Here is a 15,203-nt window from a genome sequence, read left to right as displayed (position 1 = left end):
TCCCCTCCAATCATTCATGCACATGCTCAGCTAGCATTAGCTTTCAGTCTAGCACTGACACTCACCTGCATTTACATACTTCCAAAGCAGCCATTGTGATCAGCAGTAAAACAATTTTTTAAAATAAAATATTACATTTGATTTCAAGGCAAACATGACACATTTAACAGACAATCTTAATATAAATGATTACATTAAATTATCTGTAAATAAGAAATGAAAAAGACTGTATTGCATTTTAGAGTCATTTCCAGTATATCTATTGCTGTATGAAACAGTGTAAAAACAAAAGTGACTGCCTACTACAATTACACTAATAATAATAATATGTAATAAAAAACAATAAGCAACAATAAAACAGACCAATTCTTTATTTAATAAAGATTTACATATGTCAAATAGGCCTAAAACAAACAATAAAAAACATATAAAGACATACTGAAGGAGCAGTGCTAGCAATCAGGCTATATATTCTTCACACTATACAATTACACTCTTTACACTCTTTTTACTGGGTTCTGTCTAAAATACCATGACGTCTTGTTCAAAACTGATAGCATACCTTTTATCATCTCTCTCTCTCTCTCTCTCTCTCTCTCTCACACACACACACACATATATATATAAACAAGTTTAAATCTGATTTTAAATCTCTAGTATACGGATGTGTGTGCTGGAATCAGCATACTGTGTATACTAAAGTGTGACATAAAACATTTTAGACTTGGTTTAAACAGACAGTAGAACAACAGGAAAAGTTATCTCAGACCTGAGCTTAACATGAATAAAATGCTGTTTCTTCACATACTCAGATTGGCACCATCAATGCAGCTAAACTTTAGGAGCATACAGTTCTTACCTTTGATACAGTGGCCGTGGCTTTACAACATAAGCCCTATCCGGACGGAATTAGTTCCTCAGGGGGTCCTGGGGTAATTTTGTATTTTATGGGGGGTCCTCTGTGATTTTATTCCTGTCTGGAACAACCATGTAAGTGTTTTTCTCAAACGTCCTCTGAGAAAATTACAGGCTTTTTGCCTACTGTTTTTGCTGAACTCCGTGGTCGTCGGACGCACGTCTCTAAGTTTTATCACCTCACGTTTAATAAAATAGTTACACTTTGGGCGTGCGATTTGACGGAGATCCACATAAACACAACAGCGAGTGGAAATGGAGGAGCTACTGAACGCGATGTCATGTGACCGAAAAGCCAAAAAACTCACTGGTCCTCCTGTTTTTCAGTTGCAGTCACAGACATCCCCCTGAGAAAATAATCGCATCCAGACAGGGCTATAGTTTGACTACCATGATGAGGTAGTTTTAAATAAAACAGCCATGTAGAGATGGCATCAGTACCAGCAGGTATCAATATCTGCAGTCTGCAGGATTGCCTGTTTTTTTTTTTTAGATTATCATCACAAATTAAGTGCATCAGTTAACCTCTTCCCATACAGGAGTGGCCCTCCTACCACCCAATATGATACATTTAACATATTCGTATTTTTCCTCAACGTGTAAAAAAAGAATAAAACTCACATTTCACTCACATTTTTATGTTAAAACAAACATGGTAAATGGTTTGATTAAGCTCACAAACTCACGCAGAACAAAAAAGCACATCGTTTATCCAACAAGGCCTTGTTGGATCGTTTATACAGTGATAAAAACATGCAAGCATACAAAACACACCTTCCGCTTTAGGATGCCCCATAGGTGCTCAATTAGGTCTAGGTCTAGAGATATACTTGGCCAGTCCACAGACTGGGCTGAAGGTTTGCCTTCCAACAAGACAATGACCCTAAGCACACAGCTAAAATAACCAGGAAGTGGCTTTAGAACAACTCTGTGAGCATTTTTGACCGGCCCAGCCGAAGCCCTGACCTAAACCCAAGTGAGCATCTCTGGAGAGACTGTCTGAGAAAATGTCTGTCAACCAACGTTTACCATCCAACCTGAAGGAACTGGAGAAAATCTGCAAGGAAGAAGGGCAGAGGATCCCAAATCCAGGTGTGAAAAACTTGTTGCATCATTCCCAAGAAGACTTATGGCTGTACTTGCTCAAAATACTGCTTCAGTACTGAGCAAAGGGTCTGAATACTTGTGACAATGTGATATTTCAGATTTCAGTTTTTCTTTTTTAATACATTTGCAAAAAATTCTACATTTTCTGTCAAGATGGGGTGCTAAGTGTACATTAATGAGAAATAAAATAAACTTTTTGATTTCAGCAAATGGCTGCAATAAAACAAGGAGTGAACATTTTAAAGGGGTCTGAACACTTTCTATACTTATATAATCTATATAAGTTTTTAATGCCAGTGGTATTGTGCCATCTCTACATGCAGAGTAATTTTGTGACCCTTTTTCATTTTCAGATTTTTGATGTCACATGCAGATGTCCATTCTTCTTCTCCAAAAGCAGAGTAGGACAGCTGGAAGGCTTGTGGTGGAGCTGAAGGCTTGGGTGTGGCAAGTTTAGTTTTTTTTTTTTTTTGTTGTTGTTTTTCACATTTAGCGCTGCTCATGATTCTGATATGTTTAAATCTGAGGAAATGAAAAATACTTGAGTACATGACTGTTGATAGGGCTGATGCACGGTCAACCTGAAGATTTCAGAGTCTGAGCTGCATTGTTTCAGTCTGGCGTGCACGCAGCCCACGAGAAATCCTTTCAATAGTTTATTCTTCACCAGCTGTGAATCTTCAGTTCCTCCAATCAGGACAGAGAAACAGGAACAGGCTTAATCCATATTCAGCTCCGCCCTGGAATAAATACAGATGAGGAGAAAATTCCACAGCGACTGACGCTCCTTCCTTCACACGTGGAAGTCTCTTCCAAAGTGTCTGATCTGGGCATCAGTCATAGATAGGTAGGTGGTCCTCATGCTGGGTGAATACTGCATAGGTAGAGAAGAGAGAGAGACAGAGAAAGAGAAACAGCGAAAGAGAGAGAGAGAGAGAGCGAGAGAAAGATGAGAGAAAAGAAAGAGCAAGAGAAAAGAGAGTAAGATAGCATGAGAGCAAAATAGTGAGAGAAAGGTGTGTGAGAAGGAGACAGAGAGAAAGTGAGAGAGAGAGAAACAGAGAGAGAGTGAGACAGAAAAAGTGTGTGTGAGAGAGAGAACATGTAAGAGAGACAGAGGAAGTGTGTGAAAAAGAGAAAGAGAGAGTGAGATAGTGTTAGAGACAGTGTGAGAGAGAGTAAGAGAGAGAGGTTGATAGAGAAAGAGAGAGAGATAGAAAGAGAGAGAGTAAAAGAGAGAGTAGAGAGAGAGAGTGAAATAGTGTTAGAGACAGTGTGAGAGAGAGTAAGAGAGACAGAGGGTGATAGAGAAAGAGAAAGAGTAAAAGAGAGAGTAAGAGAGAGAGAGAGGGGTGATAGAAAAAGAGAAAGTGAGAGAGAGAAAATGAGAAAGAGGCAGAAATAGTGTGAGAGAGAGAAAGAGAGAGTGTGAGAAAGAAAAAGTGAGAGAGAGAGAGAGAGATGAGAGAAAAAGAGGAAGAGAGAAGTGAGAAAGAGAGTAAATGAGAGGGGATGAGAGAGAAAGAAAGTGAGAGAGAGAAAATGATAGAGTGAGACAGAGTGTGTGAGAGAAAGAGAGTGAGACAGAGAGAAAGTGTGAGAGAGACAGAAAAGGATAAAGAGAAGGATTTGGTGAGAGAGTATACGAGAAAAGTGAGGGAGAGAGAGAGTGTGTGAGAGAAAGGCAGGTAGAGAAAATGAGAGAGAGAGAGAAAGCAATACATTTCATTAGCTTCAATTCAAATGACTGAACAAGCTTAGAGACCTGAGTATTCCATTTTCATCCTCCACATTTTCCCATTTATTATTATTTTCTGTGATTTGATATTTTTCTCCTATTGAACTAAAATAATTACATTGCATAATAAGATAATAATCTAATTTCTAAAGCTTTCAGTTTTTCTATCCACAGTGAATACTCAGCCTTATAGCATTAAAGATACATTCCACCTATTTCTCACATACACTGATATGCTAAAAGTCAAGGGACAGCAGTGAATCATGAAATTTAACCTATGGGGACGGTTTGGGGAATGACACACCTGTAAGTTGTGAGGTGTTATCTTGTGAGTCAATATGAATGGCAAGGTGAAGTGAATTATCGGATGCCTGATAGGTTTAAAGTGCAGGCATTTAACATTTCACAGTGTGTAAGATAAGCTTCTGCAATGTCACACGATTTATTTCTATCCAGTGTTGCATTAATTAATTTTCACCAAGATCTTGCAGCATTGATGATGGTAGAGTCTGACCACTGCACAAAGTGCAAAATGTCCATCCAGCACATCCCAAAGATTCTCAATGAGGTTAAGGTCTGGACTCTGTGGTGAACTCTCTCAATCCATGTGTGAAAATGATGATCTCATGCTCCCTGAATCACTCTTTCACAATTCCAGCCTCATGAATCCTGACATTATCATCTTGGAATATGGCCGTGTCATCAGGGAAGAAAAAAATCTATTGATGGAATAACCTGGTCTATATTCAGTATATTCAGGTAGTCAGCTGACCTCATTCTTTCAGCACATACTGTTGCTGAACCTAGACCTGCAGACCAACTGCAGCATCAACCCCACATCATTTACTTCAATTCAATACTTAAATCCAGGTAGCGACTTTTTTTGACCAGGCAGTGTATAAATAAAAACGTGAATGCTAACACTTGAGCAGCTGGCTAGCACATATGATAATATTCTCATCCTGCACAAGGGAGATTCAGGTTTGATTCCCTGTCCAGATCTTATGTCTGCAAGCAAAAAAACTCTAATCCTTATGTGCTGTTACAGCCTATGGCATAACATTTTCCTGCCACCTAGTGGCCGATTTTGGTGTTTTTCTTTATTGTTGCTAGCATTCAGGATGTGCAGTCACTACACAGGAAGTTGTATAGTTCAAGGAAGTATGTTCATGCTCCAGATCTCATGCTGATGGACTTCTCTATCCATCTTCATCTACCTTCATCTGTTTTATGTGGCATCGTCTGTATGTATATATATATATATATATATATATATATATATATATATATATATATATATATATATATATATTATTACAAGGTGTATCTTTGCTTATACTTGCATATTTGTTGATAATGTAGCTATATTGCTTAGTTAGACATCATTAAACTTTGTAGGCTTTGTAGGCCAGCTCTTATTTTAGCCTGGCAGCTACTTGTATATGTAAACCTCAATAATTTTAATCTTTAAATGACTTAAATCTGTTTTATTTATAGTTTCACAACTTCAAATGTCATTAAACCTGTTGATGGAACCTATCGTCTTCAGAGTCCTGATTTAAAGAAGATGTTGACACTTTCTGTCAGAGTTCTCACTCACATAGAGCAGAAGACAGTACACCTTATCTCTCTGAATAAGAGCATTAAATCTGGACACTGCATAAAAACTTTTTTTTCATCATATTTTAAACCATAAAAAAATATTTATGCGGGGATTATGGGGTAATTTATTTAAACAAATACAACTAAACAAATGCATTGCACTTCCAAAATCATCTGTAAATTGTAATATCCTTAAATGTCATGAAAAGGTTAAGACCCCTCCACATTTATTTCTACTGCAGAACTCTAAAATTAGAATCAGGTGCAGCACATCAGCTGCAGATGATTAGAACATCGTTAGAAAGGATTCTGCAGGCAACCAAATAATACTTTAAAGGCCACAAATGAATATATTACAGTCATGAGATCATATTTTGACGTCAAAAGATGACGTGTAATTATGAAACAACAATATTTTGGGACGAGGAACATAGCCCTTCTCCACTGCACTACAGGCTTAGCATTGCATTGTGCATGTTTTCAGCTTTAAAACATATATTTAAAACATATTACACTTTATTACTTTAGCTAGATTAATCGTTCTTTCTCTTATCTCTCTTCTACATGTCTCTCTTTTTTCTCTCTCCTTCTTATTGCATCTGTATCCCTTGATTAAAATTAAAAGCCTTTTTTGTAATTGTGATTTCATGACATTTTATACAATTCTGCAGCAGCAGCAACTACAGCAACAGCAGCAATACTTTTACTGCCTTGATAGTGTAGAGGTAGTGCTGGCTGCTTTAACAAACATACAATTATTGGTCTACTGTATTTTTCACACTGTATGGTGCACTTTAAATCCTTTAATTTCAGTGAAGTTTCTCCAGTTCCAATGCTGGAGTAGTATTAGCATTAGCCGCTAACTGCAACACTAGCTCTTTCGCCATTCAGAGACTAGTATACTTGACTGTAGTCTGCGTGTTAACTGTGTTAAAACAAGCTACGTGGGATGAACCGCTAGCTGATAGCTCCCTGAGTTTCCGGAGAACTCAAGGTTTCTCAGTGTAGTGCTCTCGGGCGGCATTTACTAGCTATAAACTGCTGCTAACTGCCGTTAGCACTTCTGCTAACAGTGGCTAGCACTGATGTTAACAGCGCTAAAATATTGGAAAGTGCTTTACTCACCCAAATAAACAGTTCTTAAGGAGAGAAATCTGTTTTGATTAACTTCCAGCGCTCGTTTGACTTTGAAATAAAATGTTTTTTGTAAGAATTTAAGTTTTTACAGTTTTTAAGTTTTATTACTTCCTGCTGAATTAGAAGGGAAACATGGCAACACCCTTTTTCCTTACTGCTGTTGCTTAAAATGTGACATATAATCTGGTGCACTTTATGTGTAAAATTTACCAGAAAATAGAAGTTTATTGAGAGTGCGCCTTATAGTCTGTAAAAAAAGGATAATCATGTAAACTCTAACTTAATTTTTTTCCAATATCTGATTACCCAAAATTCACGTAAACACATGTTTAATTGGAATACAGACAAACTCTTCAATGTCTGCAGTAATAAGACCATAAAGTGCATGTAAATGCACTCAATGTTGGTGTTAAAATGTAATACTTCCCGTGATAATTTAAGAAAAACTGTATTTATTTAACTCTGACCAATTTTGTGTGTTAATACCATTTCCATCAGCAATTCTGTTAAGACTCCACTCTCAGCAAAAGAAACCGCAGGGCCCTACAGGCTCTGATTTCAGCTTAATCTGAGTGAATGAGATCTGTGCTATGCAGTGTTTTTTGATCAGTGTGAAATCGGATGTGTGAACAAGGTCAGACAGAAATGTTTCAGGAGCAGTTCAGGCTGAGATGAAGGGGTTAGTCAGGGGCGCACACTCTCAGACAAAACAAACAGACACAACAACAACAGCAACAACAAGTGCAACACAGCAGGAGGTCAGAGTTCACGCGGCTGAGAAGTGAGACTTGCATGAATAATTGGATCCAAAGCAAATAAACTTCTTAGCGATGCTGTGAAGTACAGTGATGATGATCAAAGAACAAAGTGCAGCGGTGGATCAGGTAATTATAGCCTGAGGGGAGAACGGTGAGGAGACAGAGAACAACGGCGAGAGAAAGGAGACACTGTGGGTGTGAGGGGAACCCACTTTACTTACTGTTTCTAAATGTCTGGGGAAATAAATCCAGATATGATGACAAAAGAAAGGAAGAAAAACACTCAATTAGCTGCAAAGTAATAATCTGTGAAAGGAGCCTCCTGAAAATATATTTCAGTCGGTTCTGAAAATGAACAATTCATGAACTCTCCATGCATTATTCTTGCAGTACAATAGTACAATCACATTAAAATACTTTATGCTTCTAGGAATTATGTTTAATGAATGAAAACGTGATTTAAAGGAAGTGCAACGGAAAAGGTAATGGTGCTTTGGCTTCGGAAACGGCCATTCCTTAGATTTCCAATGTCTCCAAACATTTGGATGAGAGCACATGGTTAATGTTTAATGGTTTAATGTTTGAAATCAATTTGGAAAAAAAAAATTAAAGCTACTTAAAGACACTCTATAGAGAAAAGCTTCAATCTCAGTCTGAAGGATGTCTTTCCGTGGCTCCTGTTTATTGATTAGATGCTTAAAATACATTTCTGAAGATTTTACATAGTTTATTTTAGGGATGCACCGGAATAAATATATATATTTTTAAAACCAAAAACATTATACATTTGGCCAAAGGTCATATACTGAATATCGAACATGTCTTTTCCCATTTTTTCCCATTGTAGCAGCAGTCGTTAGGATATTTATCTTTTAAATTGAAATTGTAATTATTATATATGGTATCAGTGTACGTCTAATACCATTTCTGCAAAGCCACATATATTCATTTTAAAAAGAGTGTGATCTTTTAGGTCCCGGGACCCTTTTCTGGCTATAACAGCCTTTGCGGTTACCTGAGTGGTGCTGCTAATCCTCGCTAAAATTAGCAGATTCATTTACTATGAATAAAGAATGCTTTTAAAGCACTTTTAGCATGCTTGGTACATTTACATTACATCCCATCAAAAAACGTGATCTAAAGCGCTGCCACTACGGTCAAGGGATTGCTGGTTAGAATCCCGGTCATGCATCTTGCCATCAGCTGCCGGAGCCCTGAGAGAGCACAATTAGACTTGTTCTCTCTGGGTGGATAGATGGCACTCTTTCCCCTTATCACTCCTAGGGTGATGTACACAAGGCTGCATCTGTGAGCTGATGTATCAGAACCGAGTCGCTGCACTTTCCTCTGAGTGCCCTGTGATGCTACTCGACAATGCTACTGCATCAGCAGCAGTTCAAAAAGAGGCGGTGGCTGACTTCACATGTGTCGAAGGAGGCATGTGCTAGTCTTCACCCTCACAGTGTTGAGGCATTACTAGTGATGCAGCTAAATGGTGGGATATTTGGCCCGATAAATTGGGAGAAAACGTGAAAAAAAAAGAAACAAAATACGTAGGGACTGTCACTTTAATTTAATTTAATTTAATTTCAGCTAAATCTATTTAAAAAAAAAAATTCACTGAAAGTGTTTTTTTTGTGCCATTTTTAGCTAAATAATTTGGGTTGTTAAATATTTGGTGCATCCCTTGCTTTTTTTTTTTAAATACTCAATACACTTTCATAATGTATACTTAATATACTGTATATCTACATAGCATGTATATAACACGGCACTATGATGCCAAAAAGCTAATCTGTGAAGAAATACGGATGCTAAGACAGATATAATACACTGTCTCGCTTGGCAAAAGCACAACATCCACCTTTCCCGCACCTCTGTGATAAAGTGTGCTGCACTACATCATGGCTAAATCCAGGGAGATCCAAAGAGCTAATCAATGCTCCAGCAATTATCGTGGGCTGAATTAGATTACAAGCGCTCATCCCTGACTGCTGAAGATTAATCTCAGGTGCAGGGACTTGTACATCACTGCTGAGCTATTCCCAATCCCATTACAGCTGGAGATCAGGCCAGAGTCAGTTTCATAACCATTACTGCTAATTACATTCTCACACTCTCACAACATGTGAATAAGGTGTAGGTAGTTCATTAACAATGTAAAAGAGAAGAAAAAAACAGAAAACAGAAACAGATGCTGCATAGAGAGGCTAGAGATGTTCTGGAACAGTAATAAGGCACATGCAAGAGAAGCAAGAGGAAAGAACAGGAGTTAGAAGATTCTCACAGCTACAGCCAGCAGAGGGCAGTCTATCACCAGCTCTAACGCAGCGATGCACGCTCATACAGGAATCACATCAGTGTACACAGAGTATTCGCTTGTTTAGAAAATGGTTAAGCCAGCCTGCTGCATGCTGGGTCACAGTTTTACTCTTAACAGAGACAACAGAACCAACATACCGAAGGCGGGGGCGAACCTCTGCCAATCAGCGGCACGTTTTCATATCGAGGGTTTCCTCCGAACAGCATGGACTGATTCCTGGACAACACAGAACAGACACAGGAAATAAAAGATGGAATTTGCTGCTCTATGTAAAAAAACAAAAAGCTTATTTTACTAGACTCCAAAACTTCAAAAGAGAACTCTTAAATCTTGTATTATAATACCATGATTTCATAAATCAATCAATAAATAAATACATTATTTAAAATGGCTTGGATTTTTTTTTACAGTAATATCCACAGAAAGTTGCCATTTTTGCATGATCTTTAAAAATGTAGAATATCACTAAAAATTGTACATTCTTTCAGTAATTATGTAGATGTATTACACACAGAGTGATCTATTTTAAGCGTTTATCTCTTTTACTGTTGATGATTATGTCTTACAGTCAATGAAACCCAAAAATCAGTGTGTCAGACGATTAGAATGTTATATAAAAAAAACTGGTACTTTTGGCAGTGTGCCAAATCCCGCTGGAAAATGAAATCCGCATCTCCATAAAAGTTGTCAGCAGAGGGAAGCATGAAGTGCTGTAAGATTTAGACTTTACACTTGATAGAACACAGTGGATCATCACCAGCAGATGACATGTCTCTCCAAACCATCACTGATCATCAGTAAATTCTGCATTTCATTTTTAAATCAAGGGAGCAGAGTCTGGAGGAAGAGTGGAGAGACACAGTCCAAACTGCTGAAAACTGTTTTTTTTGGGGTGAGAAAAGCGCTTCCATTTACTTACACTAAGCTTAGATTTTCATATTTCCAATAAGGCTGGGTGCAGCAGCATTAGCATTAGTGGCTAACTGCTAGTGCTACACTGAGGAACCCTGAGTGTCCTGGTAGGCCAGGGTGATATTAGCTAGTAGTTCATCCAACATAGCTTGTTTTAACACAGAAAACATGGAGACTACAGTTCAATATTCATGCCTATACATGCACTTAGTGCAGTAAGTGGCTAATGCTAATGCTGCTCCAGCCGTGCTTGCCGGGGTTAGGAGCAGGCTACAAGCTGATAATACTTCTCTATAAGCCACATAATGCGAATACTGCTCTAGTCTTGATGCTGGAGAACTAAACTGAAACTCATGTACAACGCTGCACTTTACTGCTTCTTACAACCTGACTGGTAAAATTCACACATAAGGTGCATTGACGATTTTAAGGAAAATGAAAAGATTTTAAGTACACCTTATAGTGCGAAAAATAGGGTATTCATTTCCCACACATTTTACGGGCAGTGCCAATGAATAATCTAATTTAACACTGTTCCACATCAAACGCACACTCACATATACTCTGCTGCCGGTGCGCTGGAGGTAGTCGGCGCCGGCGGCTGCAGGCTGGTCTGGCTGCCCAGGCTGCTGCTGTAGCTACAGAAGCTGTGCACTTGTGCTCGGCTGGGGTTGTAGGGCAATCTCCGTGCCTGCGGATTAAAGGGGTCCTCCTCGTCTATATCATCATAGTCCCTGTCCCTGCAAGAGAGGAGAGGAGAGAAGAGGAAAGGAGAGGAGAGCTCACATCAGCCGACTGCAGCAGGAGAGCCGCGAGCACTGAAACGAGGGGATGCTTCTACCTGCTGGCCATGAGGATAAACGCTCGTGGAATGGCGCACAGCATGGCGCAGAAGGCACTGGCTGCCAGCAGAGAAAAGAGGCACAGATAGAGCAGGCCCTCCACGCCGTCATAACACATGCCCACCAGGGCATCCAGGTAGTCCTGCAGGGGTCAGACCCACACACAGAGAGGCTGATTTAGAGTGATGCGTTACAGGGAAACATGGTGCAGCATTAAGGGCAGGAGAGAGAGCTCACCTTATGTAGACTCCTGCAGTCCAGCAGGGCAGTGAGCTGGTGCAGGTTAAACTCTGTGGTGTTCAGGAGCTTCTGAACGCCCAACAAATCCCTCTGATGAACAATGAGTGAGAGTTGCCTTAGTTATGTTTTTACATGAATATGAAGTAAAAAAAAATTAAATAAAAAAAATACACCACTACCTCACGTCCTTGCAGCTTCATACACTGATCAAGCGTAACATTATGACTATTTCCTTGTTTCTACCTTGTAGATAAAATTAGAGACAAAAGTCCTGAATCTGTTGCTGCACAGTTTGTGTCCTTCGTCAGTGCTTACAGGACACTATTGGCTAAATACAGCTCTCAAAAAAAAAATCCAGACCACTTTACTAGTTTCTGAATCAGTTTCTGAATCAGTTTGATTTTGCTATTTGTAGGTGTATGTTTGTAAACTACGACTACCTGACAACATTTCTCCCAAATTCCAATTAGAAAAATTGTCATTTACAGCATTTATTTAAAGTGAAATAGCAAAAAAGATGCAGGGCTTTCAGACCTCAAATAATGCAAGAATCAATATTTGGTAGAATAACCCTGGTAGTTTTTAATCACGGTTTTCATGCATCTTGGCATGTTCTCCTCCACCAGTCTTACACACTGCTTTTGGATAACTTTATGCCTTATACTCCTGGTGCGAAATTTCAAGCAGTTCAGCTTGGTTTGATGGCTTGTGATCATCCATCTTCCTCTTGATTATATTCCAGAGGATTTCAATTTGGTAAAATCAAAGAAACTCATAATTTTTAAGTGGTCTTTAATTTTTTTCCAGAGCTCTATGTCTGGTTGGTAGACTTTTCTCAGTCCAGTAGTGACAATGTGGTGTTTAAAAACTCCAGCAGCCATGCTGGAGCAAAACCCACATTGCAGTGGTGAGAATAATGACCCACCACCCAAATAATAATAGATTTGTGAAGCGCTGTGAAGCTTGTCTTACCTCAGCAGTGGGGAAGACAGAGACGGAAAACTGCAGCAGGCCTTGCACTTGAATCTGCATGGTCGTCAGCGACCTCTGGAAGATGGTCAGAGACTGAAACACAGAATAAAAGCAGTTAAAGAGACATATGTTAAGATTTGGAGACCTCTCTGGTGAGAATGTGTAATTGCACAGAACATGTGGAAGATCACTTTTTTAATACCTAATTTAATGTAACTTTAACATAAATCGATTGCTATATGAAAGTGTGATGTTTATTATATTGTTGAGAGCAAATACATCCAACAAACCTACCAGACCACACTTTTTTAAAAATATATATATATGACATTTAGAGATGGATTTCCCTAATTATAATTAGGGTTGTCAACATCAAAGCATTAACGCACGCAATTAATTTGGATTTATTTTTTTTAATGCAATTAATTACGCCACCAACATTGACCCCGACTTCCGTCGTCCCATGCCAGACAGCTCTGACCAATCAGAGGTGACAATGTGCTCGCGTGGTTTATTGGTGCGCATTTTGGTGCGTTTAGGTTTATGCCTGTGTGAAACCAAACCAAACAGAGAAAGAAAACCCTCCAAATAAACAAACTCAATAAATTACAATAAAGTAAAAAAAAGTTTCCTCTATACAATTTATCATGAATTCTTTATTCCAGTGCCTTATGTTGGTTTTATCTCCCCTTAAGCATACACTACAGTATTCACTAATTTTAATTGGCATCACTAAAATAAATCTAATTTAATTTTACAATTCTTACATTCAATCTTTTCTAAAGGAGGACAAGTGTAATTAATTGCAGTTATTCACAGAATATTGTCATGATTAATCTGCATGAATTGTTTAACTGATTGACACCACTAAATAGAATATTTTCCCCTTTACAAATCATGAATGCTATTGTTTTCAATTTAATAAAAAAAAAAATCTTAGGGACTGCTGCTTTAAGGTCTTAGTCAAACATCGAGCTTTCAGACGTGCTTAATCTGACCTTCCCTGTAATCTTAAAAGTGTCCTGCAGAGAGAGAGAAAGAGAAAGAGCACATATCAGCCTCTCTCTGATATAAAATCTCCCATCTATAAAATGTATTTAAATTTTGGACTGGTTTCGGGTGATCAGAAGGTGGATTACAATCATCTGCTTACACTGTAAATGTAAATCCTTTAATGGTAGCAGTCTCCATCTGCTTCTCGCTATATACCCCTCAGGCTTGTGCATTCTGCCCTTGAGTGGTTTACTTAATAAATGCTTGAAATGCAGTCTAGTTTCAACAACCCCCCCCCCCCCCAAAAAAAAAACGCCTATAAAAGCTTTTAAAGGAATCCCACAGGCGCTCCATAGAACCAGACAAAGCTAATTACTACAAACCCACAGACTAAAAGGATTCCCTTTGATCAAAGTTTATTTCCATATCGCCTTTAAGTAATTAAATTAAGCATGCTGATATTTTAACCGTACCATAATAATGGGTTTAACATGGAGCTTTCTCTCAATTAACCGGTACAATTATGCCATAGGCTCCTAATAATTGCCCTGCTTGGGATGCCTGAGAGGAATTCATAAGCAGACAAGCTTACAAATTCAGCGTTCATGACTTACCTGCTGGAAGGGATTGGGCAGCGTGTTGCTGCAGTACAGGTAGTAGTGCACGATGTCTGTAGAGCAGCACAAAAACAACAGGACAGTTTTTTTTATCAAATCAAAACTCAAAAATTTAATTAAATAATAATCAACATTTAGACAGCCTGACCAGCTTGAGATGGTAGAGATGGTTGACCAGCTGACCAGCTAAGCTCTTGACCAGTATAGGATATTTTTTTTTGCTTGAGTTTGATGGTTTAGCTGCTCTACAAGCATGATCAACCTAACCAACCTAGACCACCAGTATGATGAAGCTTGACCATGTGAGACCATGTATTCTTGTTCAAGCTGGTAACCAAACAGGTCAACCTACATGGTCAGTGCCAGTAAGGGTGTGCCAGATTGTGTTTGACATGTTTGACGTGACAGCAATACCCTTAGAAGCTATTTTTTTTTATGTTTTGTTATTTACTTTATGTACTTGTAATTGTTTGTTTGCAGATTATATGCATGCACTAAATATGCTGCACTTGTCAGGATTGGTGCTGCAGGGAGGAGACATAGAGAGAGCGGACGCAAATGTGAGTATATTTATTTACAACACGAACAAACCATAAAACAAAACTTAAACAACAAACACTAAGTACATAAAAAAACTCACGCAACCTGAACTGACGCAAACGTACAGGAACCGACAAAGGAGAACGGAAACACACAGACTACAAATACACACTGACCAAAACAGGAAACACCTTAGGACAGGTAACAAAGGGGCGGAGCTACAAATGAATAGGTACGCACACAGACAGAGGCATGTCGAAAAACAAGCATGAAGGGAAAAGGGAAACAAACACAGAGAAACACAAGCACAAAAGGGAGACGACGAGGAACAGGGTAAGGACGCGTCAGCACTTTAAATTTGTAGATTTTTGTTGTTACATGATCTTAATTGTGTTATCTGTTTGTATTATAAATATAACATAAATGTAATACATACACTTTTACATTTATTTAGATGCAGTAGTATATTCTTGTATCTATTATATTCTCATCAGCAAGAATCTTGAT

The 15,203-nt window shown here is 38.5% G+C and overlaps 1 protein-coding gene across 2 annotated transcripts in view; it reads right to left on the bottom strand.

Moving 5' to 3' along the window:
• Positions 1-353: 353 nt before the first annotated feature.
• ttyh2l (tweety homolog 2, like) overlaps positions 354-15,203 on the bottom strand; it is an 88,361-nt gene continuing 73,511 nt past the window's right edge. Inside the window, exons 8-15 of one of the 2 annotated variants that reach the window (XM_022673498.2) lie at positions 14,154-14,209; positions 12,547-12,639; positions 11,572-11,664; positions 11,334-11,476; positions 11,050-11,232; positions 9,718-9,796; positions 7,479-7,491; positions 354-2,896 (exon numbers count right to left, since the gene is read on the bottom strand). In XM_022673498.2, the coding sequence (XP_022529219.1) occupies positions 2,856-2,896; positions 7,479-7,491; positions 9,718-9,796; positions 11,050-11,232; positions 11,334-11,476; positions 11,572-11,664; positions 12,547-12,639; positions 14,154-14,209 (701 nt within the window). In that variant the 3' untranslated portion in view covers positions 354-2,855. The remainder of the gene's footprint in view (positions 2,897-7,478; positions 7,492-9,717; positions 9,797-11,049; positions 11,233-11,333; positions 11,477-11,571; positions 11,665-12,546; positions 12,640-14,153; positions 14,210-15,203) is intronic. The other variant, XM_022673489.2, reaches the window with a different exon arrangement.

This window comes from Astyanax mexicanus, chromosome 19 (assembly GCF_023375975.1).
Source record: "Astyanax mexicanus isolate ESR-SI-001 chromosome 19, AstMex3_surface, whole genome shotgun sequence".
Taxonomy (NCBI): Eukaryota; Metazoa; Chordata; class Actinopteri; order Characiformes; family Acestrorhamphidae; genus Astyanax; species Astyanax mexicanus.
Note: the sequence above shows the minus strand (reverse complement) of the source record. Positions and strands in the feature narration are given on the sequence as shown.